This window comes from Adiantum capillus-veneris, chromosome 24 (genome assembly GCF_014529385.1).
Source record: "Adiantum capillus-veneris isolate H3 chromosome 24, ASM1452938v2, whole genome shotgun sequence".
In the NCBI taxonomy this organism is placed as follows: domain Eukaryota; kingdom Viridiplantae; phylum Streptophyta; class Polypodiopsida; order Polypodiales; family Pteridaceae; genus Adiantum; species Adiantum capillus-veneris.
Genome location: NC_140954.1, coordinates 123,150,023 through 123,169,497, shown reverse-complemented (window position 1 = coordinate 123,169,497; position 19,475 = coordinate 123,150,023). Strand labels below are relative to the sequence as shown.

Below are 19,475 nucleotides of genomic sequence, written 5' to 3'. Positions count from 1 at the left end.
CTAGTGGGGAATCGGGATAAAGCTATTATATGCAAAGATGCTTCCAGTAAATTTACTTGCAAACAAAATTCGAGCTTGGCATAAAGACAGCAAGACTCCAGCATCTATGGTGGTATGGTCGGAGCGTCAACGGACCACTCCTCTAAACTGATTCCTCGCTTTTATTGGAAGTGCTTCTTTCAAGGTTCATGAACGTCGTATGGCGCGGGCCTGCTAATTTAGCAATGCTGACCTTTAAATCCAGTTGAATTTCGAGAAGAGCAGCCAAAACAGCCAAAGCAGAGCTCTATCAAAGAGCAGCCAAAGGAGCAAATTTCTGAGTCGAAGCAAATTTCTGAGGCACGCAGCGTAGCAAAAACTACTGTGGGCAGCGTAGCGCCATGCAAATCATGAAGACGTCTCCCACTCCTACTGTACGTGTTGTTGTACGTTGAGTCCATAATATTTTTCTGTTCATAATTGTATCCTCATCAATCTATACTAATGTCCTTTCCCTGCTCCGCTGCGCAGATGCATGTTCTTCGTCGGCCAGCTTATATTGATACCGGGGTCGCCCGTTATAAGATCGGCAGTGCTAGGGTTTCTTTTTCTGCTGCCCGCCGTATTGTTTGCAGTCACCAAATGCTGCCATTTAATCATTCTCATGATTCCTCCTCCAGCACATCCAATAGTACGTCATTGCTGCGATTGCCGCTTCCTGCGCCCATTAATTGCAGGTTCCCTGTCCGCTGCCACCCTCAGTACGAGTCTATCAAGGACGAGTGCGAGCAATGGGGCCTCTCCCTGTTCGACTCCGGCGGCTCATCACCTGTTTCCGCTGCTGCGCGCCAAGCCTACGAGAAGGGCGTCTATTCTCTTTTCACAGCCACCGCCTACCCCTCTCCTCGTGTATCTCCACAGCGTCTCACTTTGGGAGCTAAGCTGTACATCTGGCTCTTCATGCTGGACGATGCCATCGATGAGGCAGATGCGCTTACGGCCGCTGAGCTCGGAAATGGATTCCTCCGAGTGATTACAGATACTGCCGATCTCTCGCCTAACTCGTCAAGTTCAGCGTTTAGCGCGAAGGATGCACGCATCGAGCGGTTTATGGAACGCTTGCGGGTGGATGTGTGGGAGAAAATGCTAGAGGAGATGCCACCCGACCTGCAACGTCGTTTTGTGGACGATTGCGTGAAATCCACAGAAGCGATGAAGGAGATGTGGCAATTGCGACGCGGAGTCACTACAAGTGAGGCGGAGGACGACGGTGACGCCATTGATGTGATTAAGGAGAAGATAGTAGCACTGCGGCTTCTAGACGGGTTCTGCTGGCCAGTGTTGACTTTGGTGGAATATATGCTAGGGATTGAGCTGCCCGACCCTGCCGGAAACACAGAGATGGGGATGCTCGTGCAGAAGCTGAAAACGAACGCAGGAAAGCATGCGTTGTACGTGAATGACATGATCTCCTTCGGCAAGGAGCTTGTGCGAAAGGATGCGCAGTCAGTGGTAGGGGCTCTGGTGAAGGAGCGCAGATTAGAAGGTGGCCATGCAGGGCCCCTAGTTGAGCTATCTGCAGAGCGCTCGGAAACGATGCAACAAGTACTCAAGGAGATATGGCAGATGCTACAGGAGCAAGAACGCATCTGTGATGATCTTCTTGCACAGATTCGTAGCCTTGCGGCGCATACGGATGGTGGAGACATTATCAGTCCCATGTATGCAGAGGGCCTCTGTGACTTGCTTGCAGGCCATCTCTACTGGAGTACCCTCACCTGGAGATACGTTGGCCCCCACCCTATCCCTTGGAACATCTCTCCTTCTTATATTGTCATTCCCAGCTCACCCCTCCACTCTATTAGCTTCCTCTGTCAACAAGCAAAGTCGGCCATTTCATCACATGGGAGACATCAGTAACATTCATCTATTGCTTTACATACATTGTCAGTATATTATAACATTGGATTGCTATATATTATATGTACTATCATAACCATGAATTTCTATTGTGATATGTATCACATGAGTGCAATACTCACTGTCCAAAGAATGCCATTGTCGAGCTTTCATGAGAAACATCAGCACGAATGCCGTTGTATGTGAGCCATGTATTCACTTATTGTCCTACTTATCAATACTTTTAATCAAATATCTTTTGGGTTTTTTGGTTAGTTTTTATTATATGTACACTAATAATCTACCTTGTCACCATTAAAGTACTTGTGAGAATGGTGTGCTTTAGGAGTTGAAGCTATTGGTTATGCAAGGCAAGATTGCCCATATCACTGAAGGATGATCAAGCTCGATTACTAAAAAGGGGCTTCATTGGTAATTCTTTCTTCCCCTTTATATTGGGCAGCTAGCACTATTTCTAGTTCTTGTTTGAGGGAGAAACTGAGGGAGGCAGGAATCTGATGGCACTGAAATTTTGTTATCGAGTTGAGGTTCGAGGCAAATCTTACTCTATTATCTTTCTCATTCCATTCTCTACAGCAGACACTATGTGCATCTCCTACTCACTAATTTGTTGATCCTAATCTAGCCGCTCTCTATGCTAACCTTGTGTTCAATACACTTGCTACTTAATCTATTATCTCATAATTAGCTCATAATAGCATGATTATAAGCATGTCCATAGGCCATTACCCACATCACGTGATTATGGGATTGATTTAGTGTGCGTTTAGTGCAGTTTGCATCTCATTACATTCAATTTTCAGCAACTTTGCACCATCTTATCTTTTAACATAGGTATCATTGCAATTTACAATAGCGCGTGCGTAGAGTAATTTTTGAGGCCGATCCATGGTAGTACTTTCAAGTGGCAAAATCGTGCATCATTGAGCTCTCAAGAACGGTTTTGAAGACTGCTTAACCTCTGAAATTGGGGTAGATTAGCCATACCTATTTGAAGTCTTTTTTAAATTGAACTTTAAATTTCGAAAGACCCTGAAGGCAAGTGAAAGTTAAGTGGAAGCTCGATAAATTTTCACTATTTTTTAGCCACTACTTACCACAAAAAGTTTTGGATAGATTCTCACAATAATTCCCACATTATGACTTACCACAACTCATGAGCTTCTTTGAGGGAGGCACGGCATACCTAGCTAGGTACAATTGGGGGCAGTGGATGATCGTTTTGCCTAGAAAGCTCAATGCGGGCGATCTTGGCAAAAAAATAATCAACAAGAATCGTGCGCGGGCATAAAAGACGTGTCCAAAGTGCTTACCAAGTGGAGGCAAAAAAGTACTAAAAATGGCCATAAAACAATCAAAATAGCCTGAAATAGCTCAAAAAGGCTCATAATGCCTCATCAACGATGGTGACATCATTGCTCAAGTTGAGGGAAAAGTATGAGAGCCAAGAATGATCTTTTATTTGGACATATAAGGAAGGAGATCCAACCATTCCAATCAAGTGTAGTCCCGTGCTTCTTCCACTACATGTTCAAAGCTGTGAGGCCTCCAATTAGGGTTTCCCTCCTCAAATAACTACTTGGGCTTCTTCAATGAAGCACTAAAGCTTCCATGAAGCGTCAATTTAGGGTTTTTAACAGATCGAAAGAGCACTGGATCTGTGCAATTGGGAGCGAAGCTACATCTAATCTTTGCACACACACGAGTTTTGAGTTAATATTGGTTTTTTTTCAAAATGGAGCTTTCATGGCTAGAGTTTTGTTCTTTTTGAGTGTGTTTTTAGCTTCAAATCATCTACGCCTTGCTTGATTTTGCTATGAATCCTCACAGTTACATGCACGACACTTTCCTAATCGCACTGCGCATTTCTTGACACATTTTTTGTGAACCCGATGCAAAGTAGGCTATGGTGAGGATTCAAAATATTCATTGAAAGTTTCAATTTAAATCTTTAAAGCTATGGAGCAACAAGAGTAACATGGCGTTCGGTTTGATCCAGTCACAATGCAAATGTTTCAAGCTTTTGCGGTGTTTATGCAATAGCAACAAGTTGTTGAAAGGAGGGAGCTTTCCATAACCAAAGCGCTTCAATCTGTAGTAAAGAAAATCGACCAATTCAATGTATGTAAAGGAGATGGAGCTACATCGAGTGTCCGAAGCAGAGATGCTGCAAAGTTTTGAACTAGCTGTGGTTCTCAAGATCTGAGAGCACATAAGGGGAATTAGAAATGAGCATGGGGCAACTTGAGAAGCATTATTGTTATCCTTAAAAGAAGAGTATTTCATGGAAGACTTTGAAAGGGTGACAAAGTGAACTTTTTTAGTGACTTTTTGCATGAAGCTGGAGATTGCATTCGGCTAGAAACACGTTGGAATGACCCTATAGACTCTTTGCTAGTGCATGCTTACATTGCCAAAGGTCAAACCAATGAGGCCATTGTCAAAGAGAAACGCATGCACGAGAATGGAGATGAAGGGCCTTCAAAGCGGGCCACGAGGAGTGCAGGAAAAAATGACAGAGTGCCTCTTAGATCAGCTTCCCTGCAATAGATGCCTATCCCCGAAGTGCCTATGCAAGAAGCCTCTAAAGAAAAGAAGAAGGATACAACAAAAGCTAAAGCAAAGGGTCCGGCCTACAAACTCCAATCTAATATAGAGGCAACAACTGATCTCAAAAAGGTTTTGAAAGAAAGGATTTTGAACAGTAAGGTAGAATTTACCTTGGGTGAGGTCCTTGGAATAGCAAAGAGGGAGTTGCAGAAAGAAATAATTGATATAATAAAGAGAAAGCCAAAGTCTCTTACTAAAACTATCCATGTACAGGGTGGAGAGACTTTAAATGCACAGGGTGTATAGGTTTATGGCAAGCAAGAAGGCGAAGAAACTGTTGTTGGATGCTACAAGTCTAGGGGAGGAGTAAAACATGTTCACTTCTTGGATGATGAAGATGAAGTCGAGACCACTCACAAGAGTTACTACTGAAAAGTCACTCGGCTAGAGAAACTACTGAGACCCTAGCAAAGTGGAAGACTTAGAAGAGCCATACATTGTGTTAATAGATCATGGGTCAGAAATTAATCTCATGTCAAAGAGTCTTTATCATTAAGGAAAATGGCCAATTGATATAAACCATGGATAGATGATTCATGCAGCAACAACTCATCAGGGGAGCTGTACGGAGCTTGTCCAAATGTAAAGGTGACTATAGGGAATGTGAAATTGTTACCATATACATGTGGTAGTGATGTGTGTGAACATACTTATGACGTCAGTTATTTTTTCCCTCACTAGGAGACCTGTTTTTCCCCCCCGTGCATTGTCTTTATGCCCATCACTCTAGGGCTATCCATCTTTCCATTGCACACTAAATAATACACTCTCTGTTGCGTGCCTAGAGATTCTTTTATCTTCTCCAAGAGATGTGTATTCTTGCAACCCTAATTCCGACAATTGGTATAAGAGCAGATTGCGTTCTCCCGAGCTTACTCACCAGCAGCTCCAGCACACGCCTGCTCACTTTCTCCGATTTCTGTGAGCTTTGGCAAGCGTTCGCAAGTCGATAAAAATATTGGCAAAGCTTGAAGAGCCTAGTCTGTGCAAATTTTTGATTCCGCCTTATTTCGGCCTTAGTTTCCACTATAGACAGTACTACACAGGCTATTTCGTCATTTTGTGCAGAATTTCTATCAGTGCCATTTTTTGCATAACAGGTCCCTTACAATATTCTACGGTTTGTGCTATATAGCACGTGTTGTTCCCGCTTTGTTTCTCCACCTTTTGGGCAGTTTTCACATCAGATGCAGACATTTTTTATGGCCTACAACAACATAGATGTGTTCAAGATGTTTGTTGTTGAGGACAAATTGGATAGGAACAATTACCCTATGTGGGCTTACATGATGCAACATGTTCTTGTGTCAAAGGGTGTTTGGAATATTGTGCAGGGAATTGATGTACATCTTGGTTCTAAGGATGTAGGCAATGTTGAGGATGTTGCAGGTCTTACTGCAAGGATTGCTGCGGTTAGAGTTGTTTTGTCTATAGTTGATCAAGCTCTTTGGAATGTAAAGGATGCATAGGCTTATGCCTTGATTGCATTTTCTGTGAAGTATACATAATCCTCACATTCGTTCAGCAAAATCTGCAAAACAGGCTTGGGATATTCTAGCTAGTCTTGAGGCTAAAATTGCATTGTTGCGAAAAGAGTTGGAGTTGAAGATTATGCATAAGGAAGATAACATGGATACTTTCCTTGCTGGTGTCAAGGATATGAATGAGCAACTTATTTCTACAGGAAAAGTAATTTCAGACAGTTCCCTTGTACAGACTGCTCTTGATACCTTGCCAGATTCTTACCACACTTTTGCTAGTACTTGGAGACTTATGACCCAAGGAAATCCTGAAGTTGTCAAGTTTGATGCATTATGCACATCATTGTTGCAAGAGTTGTTTTTCAAAAAAAAAACTAGATAGTGTGCAGTTGAACAGGCCTTTATTGTTGCTCAAAGAAAAGGTAGTAACAACAATATAGCCACGTCTTATGGTTCTTTTGCAAGTGGTAAATCACTTGTTCCTAATGCTTTTGCTGGAAGAAATTCGTCTTGAATTCTGGTGATAAGGGGAAAAAGAAGATGTGTTGCCATTATTATAAAGCTAGTGATCACTTGATTAAGCAGTGTCCTAAGTTGAAGGCCAAAGAGGCTAAGAAGAAAGAGGGTGGTTCCACTACAAATGATGGTTCCACTACAAATACAGCTATTGTTGAGTCTTTTGTGAAAGGATATTGTGATGCTCATGTTGATGCAGAATGGAATTATAATGCAGAGTGTACCTATAATCCTAATGTCCATGATGCATGCATGCTAGTTGTTGTAGATTCACATGTGTGGTATTTTGACAGTGGTGCTACAAAACACATTACGTCACATCGTGATTTGTTCATCTCTCTCGTGTCAGTCCCTCATGTGAATTCAGTCACTATGCCAACGATGCCTCTTATCCGGTTCAGGGAGTTGAAAAGATTGTGCTTACTGTTGCAAATGGCAGTTCTTTCACACTTGTTGATGCACTTTATATACCTAGGATCAATAAGAATCATTTGTTTGTATCTGCACTTGCTAGACTTGGACTTGTACTCAAGTTTGTGGATGATAGATGTACAATATATGGTCTCAGTTTTGGTGATGAAATTGTTGCATTTGACATTTTATATTGTGGGTTGTATAAGCTCACTTTGTATGACAAGTGTGGGAAAAATTTTACAAATACAATAGTGGATTTTAAGGATATTTCAGATGCAAAACTTTGGCATGCACGTTTTGGACATCTGAAAGTTATCAATTTGCTGCGTTTGTAGAAATCTGATATGGTTGCTTCTTTGCCGCCTCTTGAAGCACCTGTCAAACATGTTTGTGACGGATGTATTTTGGGTAAGATGTAGCATTCGAAGTTTCCAAAGGATGGTTCAGTTAGGGCCACATGCATGTTGCAGCTTGTACATAGTGATGTTTATGGGCACATGCAAACTCCATCCTTGCACAATTACCTTTACTTTGTGACTTTCATTGATGATTACTCCAGGCATGCATGGACGTATCCGCTTAAAGAGAAGTCCAAAGTTTTTATGTGCTTCAAACAATTTCTGGCTATGGCTCAAAATGTCTCGAAATGTACTATGGACACCCTCCGTTCCGATCAAGGGGGGGAGTATATGTCTCATGAATTTAATGCATTTTTTGCTAATTGTGGGATAAAACAACAATGTATAGTGCCTTATACGCCTCAACAAAATGGTGTTTCTAAGAGGAAAAAGAGGTCACTTATGGAAATGGCACGATGTATGGTCAAAAGTCAAGCTTTGCCGCATTCGTTTTCGTTTGAGGCCATCATGTGTGACACTTATGTACTTAATAGGTGTCCTACAAAAGCTTTGCATTCTATTACTCCATATGAAGCATGGCATGATAGAAAGCCTTCTATTGAGCACATGCGTGTTTTTGGCTATTCGGCATATGCTTTGGTGTCACAAACACTCGGGGGGTCCACCTTTATGTATGTAAGTATACCATGAGAGCTCAACAGGAGGGGTTTTTTAATTCAAAAATTTTGGATAAATTTACATGAATATATTTAAATAAGGGGTTTTTTATTGCACTTTGGAAAAAAACCTGTAAGTCCATAAAGAAAGAGGGGTTGTTTTATTAGTTTAAGAGTCACAGATAAGGGGTTTTTTAAATACCCTTTGAATGCATGTTGTATAGATGGTTTACATATAGTGAACCCCCCGAGCACAAACACAAGACAAAAAATTGGGTGATAGGGTTGTCAAATGTGTTTTTGTTAGTTATAGTACTGAAAGCAAAGGTTACATGTTGTATCATCCACAAACAAAGCGTATTCTGGTTTCACTGGATATTGTGTTTCCGGAAAATTCTGTTCAACCCTTGTTGTCATGTACTAGCTCGACAATAATGTAAGCTCATAGGACATTTATGACACTTTGTTGCCTCTTTTGAATGATGGAAGTTTGAATGTAAGTTCCAATGAGGCAAATGTGCAACGTATGGGGGTTTTTGAAAATGTTACAGATCATCCTATTATTGATACATATGTAGATGATGTACTTGATGAGAAAAGGGCTGAAAATGAGCAGGCTAGAGGTATGCCAAAATGGCTGGTGCATACATTGCGTGACAGTAGATTGGATGCACCTTTGTCTAGTCGTACTCGTTCAAGTTCTCGCCATGCATCTTATGCATCATATTGTTATGCTTTGGCTATGTCTAGCTTACATGATGTTGAGGAGCCTCTATCTTTTGATGAAGCACAAAAATTTTTAAATTGCTGCAATGCAATCAGAATAGGATGCACTTATAGAAAATGACAGAGGACTTTATGTGATTTGCCTCCTGGAAAAAATCCATTGGTACAAAGTGGGTTTACAAGTTGAAATGCAAGTGGGATGGTGAGATTGATCGCTATAAGGCTCAACTTGTTGCAAAGGGTTATGCACAACAAAAAGGCATATATTATGAAGATAATTTTTCTCCCACTTGTCATATGACTACTGTGCACTTTCTATGTGCATTGGAAACCCATTTTGGTTGGGATGTACATCAATTAGACATTGTTACTACTTTCTTGAATGGTGACATATTTGAGGAAGTTTATGTAACGCAGCCTGGCGGTTCTGTCAAGAAAGAAAAAGAGGATAAAGTGTGCAAATGTAACAAATCTTTGTAGGGGTTGAAGAAATCTCCTCGTGCTTGGTATGAGAAGGCTGACACTCATTTGGTCAAAAAAGGCTTTTGTAACAGTCCACAGAAAGCACATTGTATGTAAAGCTTGAGGGTGATGTACTTCTCATTGTGGTTCTCTATGTTGATGATTTGTTGATAACTTGACCAATGAGATACATATTGTTTAATTTAAGGCTGATTTGAATGCTACTTTCAAGATGAAAGATTTGGGGTTGTTGCATCATTACTTGGGTGTACAGTTTAAGCAGTGTGATGGTGGTATTGCCTTGTGTCAAAAAAGTTACATAGAGATATTGCTACGTAAGTTTGGACTCGAGGATTGAAAACCTATTTCCACTTCCATGGAAACAAGTTTGAAATTGAGTCTTCATGATGCTGGTGATCTTGCAGATGTCACTCTTTACCAAACTGCCATTTGATGTCTCATTTATGTATGCAACATGAGGTCGGATATTTAGTTTGCAATCTCACAGGTCATTAGATTTATGCATAGCCCAGGGTCTAAGAATTGGCAAGCTGTCAAGAGGATTTTTTGCTACTTAAGTGGCACTTTACATCTTGGATTTTTTTATCCCAAGAGGGGACCGTTGCCTCTAGACTTACATGCTTTTTTGGACTCAGATTGGGCTGGTTGTTTTGACCCACAAGTGTCCATGAGTGGTTTTTGTTTCATGCTTGGCATCTCATCCATACCATGGTTGAGCAAGAAGAAACCTACTGCGTCCACTTCTAGTTGTGAGACTGAGTACATGGCAGTATTCACAGGTACGATTGAATGTGTTATGGTTCAGACGCCTTATGGCTGATTTGGGTGTTGGACAAAAAGTGACTATCTACATTGACAGTGAGAGTGCATTGCAATTGCAAGGAACCTAGTTTTTCATTCTTTCACAAAGCACATTGAGATGCATTACCACTATATTAGGGAGAGGCTCCCAGAAAGAGAGACCACCTTGGATTATGTACTGCCAATACAGGAGAACCTTGCAGATCTTTTCACAAAGGCATTGTCTCGTGAGAAGTTTAAAGCTTTGGGCTTACTCCCCTATGTGGAGTGATCATGTCCTCAGGGCATGGCACTTCCTTTTACTCTATTATGTGCTAGCTCTCGTTCACCACATCACTCCAGGGGGGATTGTGGTAATGATGTGTGTGAACACGATTAGGACCGAAGAGTTTTTTCCCTCACTAGGAGGTTTTCCCCCCCTGTGCATTGTATATATGATCATCGCTCAAGGGCTATCTATCTTTCCATTTCACACTAAGTAATACACTCTCTGTTGTGTGCCTAGAGCTTCCTTCATCTTCTCCGAGATGTGTGTGTTTTCCTGCAACCCTAGTTCCAACAGAAAGATGACCAGAATTTCTTTGTACATGAGATGTCTACATACCCTCTTATCCTTTGGCAGCCATACATCACTGCTACTTGCATGGAAATCAAGGTGATGGACGACATGTCGCGGCTTATGCTAGAATAAGGAAAAGGGATGGGAAGCATGCAATACAGTTCCTTACTACTTTTGTGGACCATGAAAGGAATCGTGAAAGTCTTAGAGGGCAACCCTTGCCAAAGGCAAACTAAGAATTCAAGGACTACAGGGATATGAGGGATTTTGGCCATGTACCATAGTAGAGCGGGATTGCAATGGTACAAGAAGAAGACAAAAGTTCTTGCATGATGTATATGCAAAGGAAACATTTTCTATAGATTTTGTAGGATTAGAAGACTATGGATCTATTTCTTTTACAAAGTTTGAGGACTTAAAGCGGGTGAACAACAACATGTAAATAGTGTACAGAAGGGTTTGATGACCAATGGTTTGGTAGAAGTTGATAAATGCATTATAGGTGTGTTTAATGAATGTTCATTTGTGGATACTATGCAAGACTTGGAGTCTTTAGTGGATTGCAATTTGCATATGGGAATTGAGGTCGTGAAAGTATGCTCAATAGAAATATACAAAGTCATTGAGGATTTCAAAAATGCTCAAGGTGTTGATGTACGAGTGGAGACCAAGTAAAAGTCTATGGCAAAGAAAGTGAAACCAGTGGCATCACCTCTACCAAAAGACTCTACAAATAAGATGGATCAAGCTGATTTGCAACCTAGTCTTCGTTACTCAAGTAAGATTGGACATAAGTTTACACATGATACTTTGAAGGGATTAAAGATTGTTTGCAAGGACAGTTTGACAGAGGTTAAAGAATATACTTTGAAGGAATGCTTGCCAAACATGGAAAAGATTTTTCATTTGAGCCGCACGAGATACGGTGTGTTGATCCATCCATTGTTGTCCTATGGTGATCTTCACTATCCCTCATGTACCTTGGAACTTGAAGCCGATTACGGTTCCAGAGGCTCATTTGCCAAAACTCATTGAGATGCTTAATGAAAAGATCAAGATGGGTATTTTGGAGCCTTCTTCTGCTCCATATTCAAAGAGGTGGCTCAGAGTCTTAAATAAAAATGGTTCTTTATGCTTTATCCAGGATATGCAACCTAACAACAAGGTTACAGTTAGAAATGTGGGTATAGGGCCAATAGTATATGAGTTTATAGAGGCATTCGTAGGAAGGGAAATATATTCTATGGGGGATTTTTACTTAGGGTATGATCAATTTTAACTAGAAATGGGAAGCAGGGACCTAACTACCATTAGGACACCTTTGGGTTTAGTGAGGATGTGCACCTTACTTCAGGGCAACTGTTAGTAGCAAGCTAACTTGGATAACATTTTTCTAAGCTTTCATTGTAAAAACACTTATTATTTTGATGAATCGGGAATATTGTTACTTTCCAAATAAATAGTGTAATTGATGAGGCGGGGCTACAAGCTTCCAGATTGTACCAACATGTCTTTAGTTAGAGCTCCTAGATTATTAGTTTTGACCACAAAAACCTTGGCTAAGGTATAAAAGCCAATCTTGTAAGTTTTAGATAATAGAAACACAGCGTGAGCTAATGGCGCTCACTTCTCTTCTTCTCGTGCTTCCTACTCCCTTCTCGATTATCACATTTTGCAGTGCCGTCTGTTGCGTTGTAACCGCAGGTAAGAGCTCTACGCATTGACATAAGCATTTCATAGTAATCCGTAGCTTTTGGCATCGCCGACCCGTGGCCTAATTTCATCATAAGTAAGAATTGAACCTTCAAAATCATAAACTAAGTATAAGCGGATATTGGGGCATCATTGCTAAGCATTTAGATACATTCTGGGTTGAAAACGACTAGGTCAAATACTCACTGCTATTAATAATCGTAATTTTTGCACTTGATCTAAAGTGAGATTTGAGACCATAAGCATATGTGCTTAGGTCTTATAAACATATCCTAGAAGTTTTATGATATTTGAATATCGTTTGATGATGTAACGGTTGTGATTTGTTTGTCAATGAGTGATGAGCTTTTGGTGATTTCTATCATTTGCATGTAGCTTGAGTTAGATGCGAGTTGTTTTTTGTTTTCCAAGAGATTGATCGACAACCTTTTGTAGTCTCTATGCACTAGTCAAGTTAGCTTCGGCCCACGGATTCACAATTATATTCATGGTTCTCACTATGTCTGCAATAAGATAGGAGTGAGGTTAAACACCCGTTCCACATTTGGCCCCGCTGTCGAGGATGGAAGAGACCTAAACTAGGAAGAAACACGAGCGTCTTATGAAGTTATTCTTTAACTTCCTCTAGGATTACCTAGAGTCAAAACTTTCTTTTTAAGACCGCATAGCTTAAGATTGTCGTCTTTTGCTATGTAGAGGTAGCCTTGGAAGCAGGTTGTACTTGCTAAGTACCTATTGGATTGTAGGATTAGGATTTTGAGAATGACTGATGGACGAGACAAGTCTTAAGATCAAGGCTCAAAAAACCATAAAGAAGAAGAAAATGAGTGTTTGTGGACACTTTCCACAACCTTATTGCAATAGAACCTAGGAGTAGGGTAAGTAGAATCCGAGGTGGGATCTCAGAACATTGCTCTATCCAAAAGAATCAATTGTGAGTTGTTTATGTGAAGTTGCAGAATTTCAGGTCTACGATTGTCCACCATTGAATCCGACTGGAGAGTATGCTTTGAAAGTTGCATGAACCAATGGGTAAGCTTGAGGACGCAATTGAGGTAAAATTTCAAGAGTTTTCAAAAACTCAAATTATTTACTTTTTCTTGACATTTTAGGCCAAATCAAGTTTTGACTTGACTCAGAGGCTTAAAATAGATCATAAAAAGACTGTCCAATGAAAAAACTGAAAAAAGTGTTCATTTTAGGCCTAAAGTAAATAATCGCAATTATTTACTTTCAGCTCAAAAGTGACCAAGGTTAATACCAAAGACTCTATGCATGTGTACAAACATCTTTTGTAAAGGCCCATAGAATTTGGATCAGCAAACTGGCAAAAAACTTGGTAGAAACTGAATTTTGTACTGATTGTCGAGAACTTGAGTGTAAATTGGGAAAATTTTGTTCAAACTCGGTGAAACTTGACTCATAGGATTATATTGATGTGTTAAACAAGTGTACATGCTCAGTTTACTAAAAAGATACAAAAATTTACCAAAAGTAAATAATTATCATGAATATTTACTTTTGTCCCATTTTCCAACTTTTTTGACCAACCCAGAATACCACTACTTTTAGCATGTTGTATTAAGCCCACAAATCAAATTTGGTAAGATTTGGATCAAGGGACTTGAAAATTGGGCCAAATTTGCAAAGTCAGTTTGCAGACACAAAACTATTGACCATTTGATCGAATAGAAATTATCCAAACTTGATGAACTTGGCCAGGGAGCTTAAGTTAAGTTGATTAACAAATCTGTGTCAAGATAGTGACAAAAAATTGCATGAAAATAGCAGGAGTAAATAATTACGATTATTTATATCTGCTACAAAACTAGACAATTTTGCACATTTGAGTATACCACAAGGTCAAGCATATCAAGTAGACCACACAAATCAAATTTGGTGAATTTTGGATCTCAAAAGTGAGACTTAAGCCAAATTCTCAAAACTAAGTCCGCTGACACGAAACAGTTAATAACTTAAACAAATTTTGTTCAAACTTAATGAAACTTTTCCAAAGACCTTAACAAGTTGAGTACTTGGCAAATCAAGCCAAAAAGTGTAAAAATTTGAGAAAAGTAAATAATCGCGATTATTTATTTTTGATACACAGAGACACCATTTTGGACTTTTGAGCTTGTACAGTGTTATACCAACATAATACAAGGCCACAGGGAAATTTTGGGTTCAATCGGATCCAAATTAGTACATGTTCACTCAGTTTGCAGGTTACAAATTAGTCCTTGTCTTTTTGCAAAAGTAGAATCTGAAAGTATTAAATATTGACTCACTTAGCTCAATTTGAAGAGATACACATAGACCAGTCACAATAGTTAGCAAAAACTATACAGTCTTTGTGAAAGATTAGCTAACTTGATTAAAACTGATACAAGAATTAGGTTGCAGACAAGGATTTGAAAGCTTGACAGAAGTTGCAATCAAGTCAAGTGAAAGAAACTGATAATAAGTCAATCCGATGGTAAGTACTCTATCTAGGGCTTCACAAGTATATATGAACCTTAGATCTCATTGTATACTAGCAAACCAAGGCATATTTGGAGAGACCACTAGTAGAGTATCCACTGAAGAAAGTGTGAATCAAGGCGATCACTTGGACACTATCTTTGAAGAAGTCTCAGGAACTTTTTCAGAATCAACATCTGAAGTGTCTTCCTATTCAACTCATTCAAAAACCGAAACGACAATGCATTATAAGCACATATTCACCTTTTATAAGACTAATCGCCATGGAGCTCAGGTTTACCTCAATCCTAATAAAGAGTATGCTATTCGCATTGATGACCATGATATAGAGTTTGAAGAGAAAATCAGGGCAAACAAACAAGGAGAAATGTATATGGATAAAAATGAAACTCAGTATTTACAAGTTGAGAACTCTGATGTGATAGACAAATGGGAGTTAGAAGTAAATACCATAATTCTAGACATGGCAGCAAAAGAAGGACCATTGACTTTAAAAAATTTGAGGGATACGATCAAGTTGATTTGAAGCCTTTGAATAGCTTAGTACAGATACTCCTAGGATCGGAGTCTATTGTTGGGAGGATAGAAACGTCAAAGATCTTCTATGGACTTCTCATGCCAATGTAGATCTACCAACCTACCTACTTAGGGAGTGTTATAACAATAACTTTGTTATGATGAGTCCTGAGGAGGTGAAACAAACCAAATACCAAGGGTACTCCATAAACAATTGGATATTGGGCTAAGGACCAAAAACTATTCCAAGAGATGAAGTCCACGAGAGATCTTTTGAGATTAATGTTAAAAAACCAGAAACTACCTCATCACGAAGAAAACCGGGTGACACTAAGACAGTCTAAGGCTACATGAGTCACTATTTCCAATAGACTGGTTTGAAGGACTCAAAACATGGCCAACTGTCAGGAGACCGGGAGTTGAACCAAATAGACATGTCAGACCAGCTGATTTTCAAAAATGGGCCAAAAAATACAGTGGATCTGGGGATCCATACGACCACTTAGCAAGCTTTAAACAAGTGCTAAGAGCAAAAGGCATATTTGATTTCCATACTCAACTTCAGGGATTTGGAATGACATTAGAAGGAAAAAGCACTAACGTGGTTCAAAACATTCCACCAAGGTCAATCATGGACTTAAATACATTAGCTCAAGGATTTGTAGCTGCATGTTCCAAAACGGGGATCAAACATAATACTCTAGCTCAAATCTATAGCTTCAAACAGAAACAAGGTGAATCTGTTAGGGATTATGCACCTAGAATGAAACAATACATTGCAAGATTCATAAAACTAGAGATACCTGCAAAAGAAAGACTAGTATCATTGTTTCTAGAGGGACTGCTAAACAAGGAAGTTCATGCTATACTGTACAGCAAGAAGCATATGACCCTAGAAGAGTGTGTGCCAGATGCTATTGACTTTGGATACAATTTTGATATTTTCAATGAAGAAGATGTCCCTAAGGATAACCAAAGTGAGAAAACAACATCCACCAAACCAGCACAAGTGGAAACGGCTGCTGCAGTACTGCTTACAGCTATAGAAGACATGCTCAAAAGGATGAATGACATGCTGAATAACATGCAAAAAGCACCTATGAGGAGACCAGGGAAAGGGATACCTCAACAGGGACAACCAATTAGGCCGCAAAAATGGTGTGCAATCGAGGGTAAATGGACCATGAGACCAATGAGTGCTACTATCGACTGAAGTATGATGGGAATGTTCAATACTTGCCTATGGGGCCACAAGTACAACCCATGCACAGATATTAGCCTAATATGGCCCCAGCTCAAAAACCACCGATGGGTATGGAAAGACCTCAACCCGTGTTGGATCAACAATCTCCATATCCTGGACATAATGTAGTGTCTATAAAGTACATGCATTTAGAGGGAGTCATAGATGAACAAGCACTAGTGCATGTTACACCCTATGCTGAGCCTAGTCCATCTACAATAATGGTAGAAGGAGATTGGTATAATTCACATCCACCACCAATGGAAGAACCTGTGATTTATCCTACACCAGAGATTGCACCGATATATTATGTATCTAATCAAGGTGTTAGACCTCCGATGGTAAGATCCATGATTAAGCCAAGAACTAGAAACTGTCATAACTGTGGTGTAGATGATCATTGGAAAAATGAATGCCTAGTGCCTGAAAAGAACATTAAGGTAGTTGAAGCTTTTTGTATGCAATGTTGCAAAAAGGGAGGACACTTCCCTGAAGATTGTCTAAAAATCCTTTAAACAAGAGTAAAACAATAGTGAATTAGTCCAAGTGATACCTAGTAGCTCATCTGAGAGGGAACCTATTGTTCCAATCAAGATAATCACCAGAGCTTAGGCTAAGAAAAAGAACATAACTCCTTTGATAATTTGGAGAATACTAAAATTTTCTCTCAAAAGACCAAGAGAAGTAGAAGCAAAAGGTATAAGATTAGAAAACAGAAACAAAGGGTTGAAATCGAGAAGAAAGCAAAGAAACTATTCCAGAAAAAAGTGGAAGAAACTGAAAGTGAAATCAAGGAAACCACAGTGAAATCTCGAGGATCAATTTTGGTAGGCCAAATTCTTGAGCCAATCAATGCAACCTTGGAAGCATACCAAGCGGGACTTAAAGTAGGCCAAAACATGGAAAACAAATGGAAAACATATCCTTCTCTAGATATGGATGCAGCTAAGCTTGAAGCTTATCAAAATTTGTTAAGAATTACTCAAGAGATGCTGAAAAAACCAAAACCCACGCTTGAGAGTATGGCAAAACCTGAGGAGCTTCTGGAAGGAACATGTAAAGAAAAATCTGAAGTGGTGGTAGAATCCCACCTTGAAACAAAAGAGCCAGAGCTCATAGTGCCTGACAATGAAGATGCCTTATATGGAATTCCATTCGTAGAAGAAGACTGGCCAGGGCACTTATGGAAAAAAGTTGGAGAGATTAATGATGGGAGCCTAAATCTGAAGTCAACTCCTATACAGGAAGTGTGATTAGACAATCTACCTCCTGATATGGACATGGATGTACAATCCTTGTATGGGGATTGCGTCTCTGAAGCTTCATAAATGTCTAAACCAATGACTCTAAAAACACTACCCTCTTACTTGGGAGATAACGAAGATGAATCCATAGTGTATAAAACCACTCAGGTAAAAAGAGCAGAATAGATCCTAGAGATAGACAACATTCATTCAATCATGTCTACACCCATCCAATGCACTCTTACTTGTTAAAAATCAGACCATATCTATGGAATGATATATAGAAAACTCTAGGGAAGGTGGGGATAATAGGGCTAATCATGAAAAAGTTGGAAAAGTTGAGACACTAAATGGATAACAAAGAGATTTGAACCATTCCAATGAACAAAGTTGGAGAATACTACGCCGAGGGGAAGAAGGAAACACAACCCTTCCAGTGAGATACAATGATATAGAAACCATGGAAATACTCGATAGTGAGGCAGACATAACCATAGCCATGAAAGCAGTATGGGAACCATGGGGAAAACCAGCCATTAGACAAACTTGAATGAAATTGCAATTGATTGATGGCCCCACATCGAAAAGCCCTTAGGACTACTTGAAAAAGTGATAATTAGTTCTTGTGGACTTGATTATCAACACACTTTTGCAATAGTAGATTTTGGAAAGAAACTCAATTATGAAATTAGCTTGGGAAGACCTTTCATGCAACAAGTACAACTTATCCAGGATTGGGGAAACAACTACCTATACTTGAAGCAAGTGGGATCAATAACAAGGGTTAATCTAAAAGATCACACTTATAGAGATGTCATAAAAACGCCCATACAAGAATTTGACTCTGTCTCTTCGACTGAGACTAAGCTTCCATCTTGTTTGAACAAAGACACACCTATTTGGATGTGCACAGGCTCAAAAAACGAGAAGAATGTATCTTAGAAAAGGATTGCACAGATGAAGCCTATGTACTTGAACCCTTGTGTAAATACGTCTATGCCTACTCAATGCTGAAATGAGGACGGCTATGAAATAATTTCCATCCAAATGATTTGAACCCTTCACATTGAAGACAAAATTCAAGAATCCAAGGACTTAATGAAAGCTCAACAAGTCTTTTCGGACCTCTACTATGATGCAACAGATGAGTTAGAAGAACATTCAGCTACCTCAGATGATTTAGGGTCAGAAAAAGAACATGGAGAGCTAAACTAATCATGAAAGGAGGGGAGGAATTTTTTTTTGACTTTCCAAACCAAAAACCGAGAAGATAGAAATCGTATAGAAGAAAAAGAGACACAAGAAACTTGAAATCTAGACCTATGTCACCAGTCTCCAGTAGAACACAAGTTTTGATGCAAATAAACGCACATGATTGTGTCAAAGACAAAATAAATGGTAGATATCCTTTAAACTAAAAGCAAGAAATTTCAAAAACATTAAGAAAAACAAGAAAGGAAACTCAAGCAAAACCTAAATACCAGGACAAGGATTCAACCATGACACGATTTGAACAAAGAAAGAAGTATCAAGAGTTGAAGAAATCTCTAAAGGAGATATATACAGCTGAAATGGAAACCACTGAGGAGGAAGGTAAAGATGTAATGAGTGTTTCATCCCATTACAAAAAATATGCTCTCCAAGATCAAAAAATCATAGTCGAACAACCTGCCAGGGAACTACGAAAATAGGGCGAGTCCTACGATGGACCTGAAAACGCAAAGAAGATAGATTTGGCCGATGCAAGAGAAGAGCCTAAACCTGCCTACATTGC

The 19,475-nt window shown here is 39.6% G+C and overlaps 1 protein-coding gene across 1 annotated transcript; it reads left to right on the top strand.

Moving 5' to 3' along the window:
• Positions 1-251: 251 nt before the first annotated feature.
• On the top strand, positions 252-2,045 carry LOC147427067 (sesquiterpene synthase 6-like). Its single transcript, XM_086498682.1, has 2 exons — positions 252-413; positions 511-2,045. Exons 1-2 carry the CDS (start codon positions 381-383, stop codon positions 1,897-1,899), a joined length of 1,422 nt encoding a protein of 473 aa, XP_086354808.1. The 5' UTR covers positions 252-380; the 3' UTR covers positions 1,900-2,045.
• Positions 2,046-19,475: the final 17,430 nt, after the last annotated feature.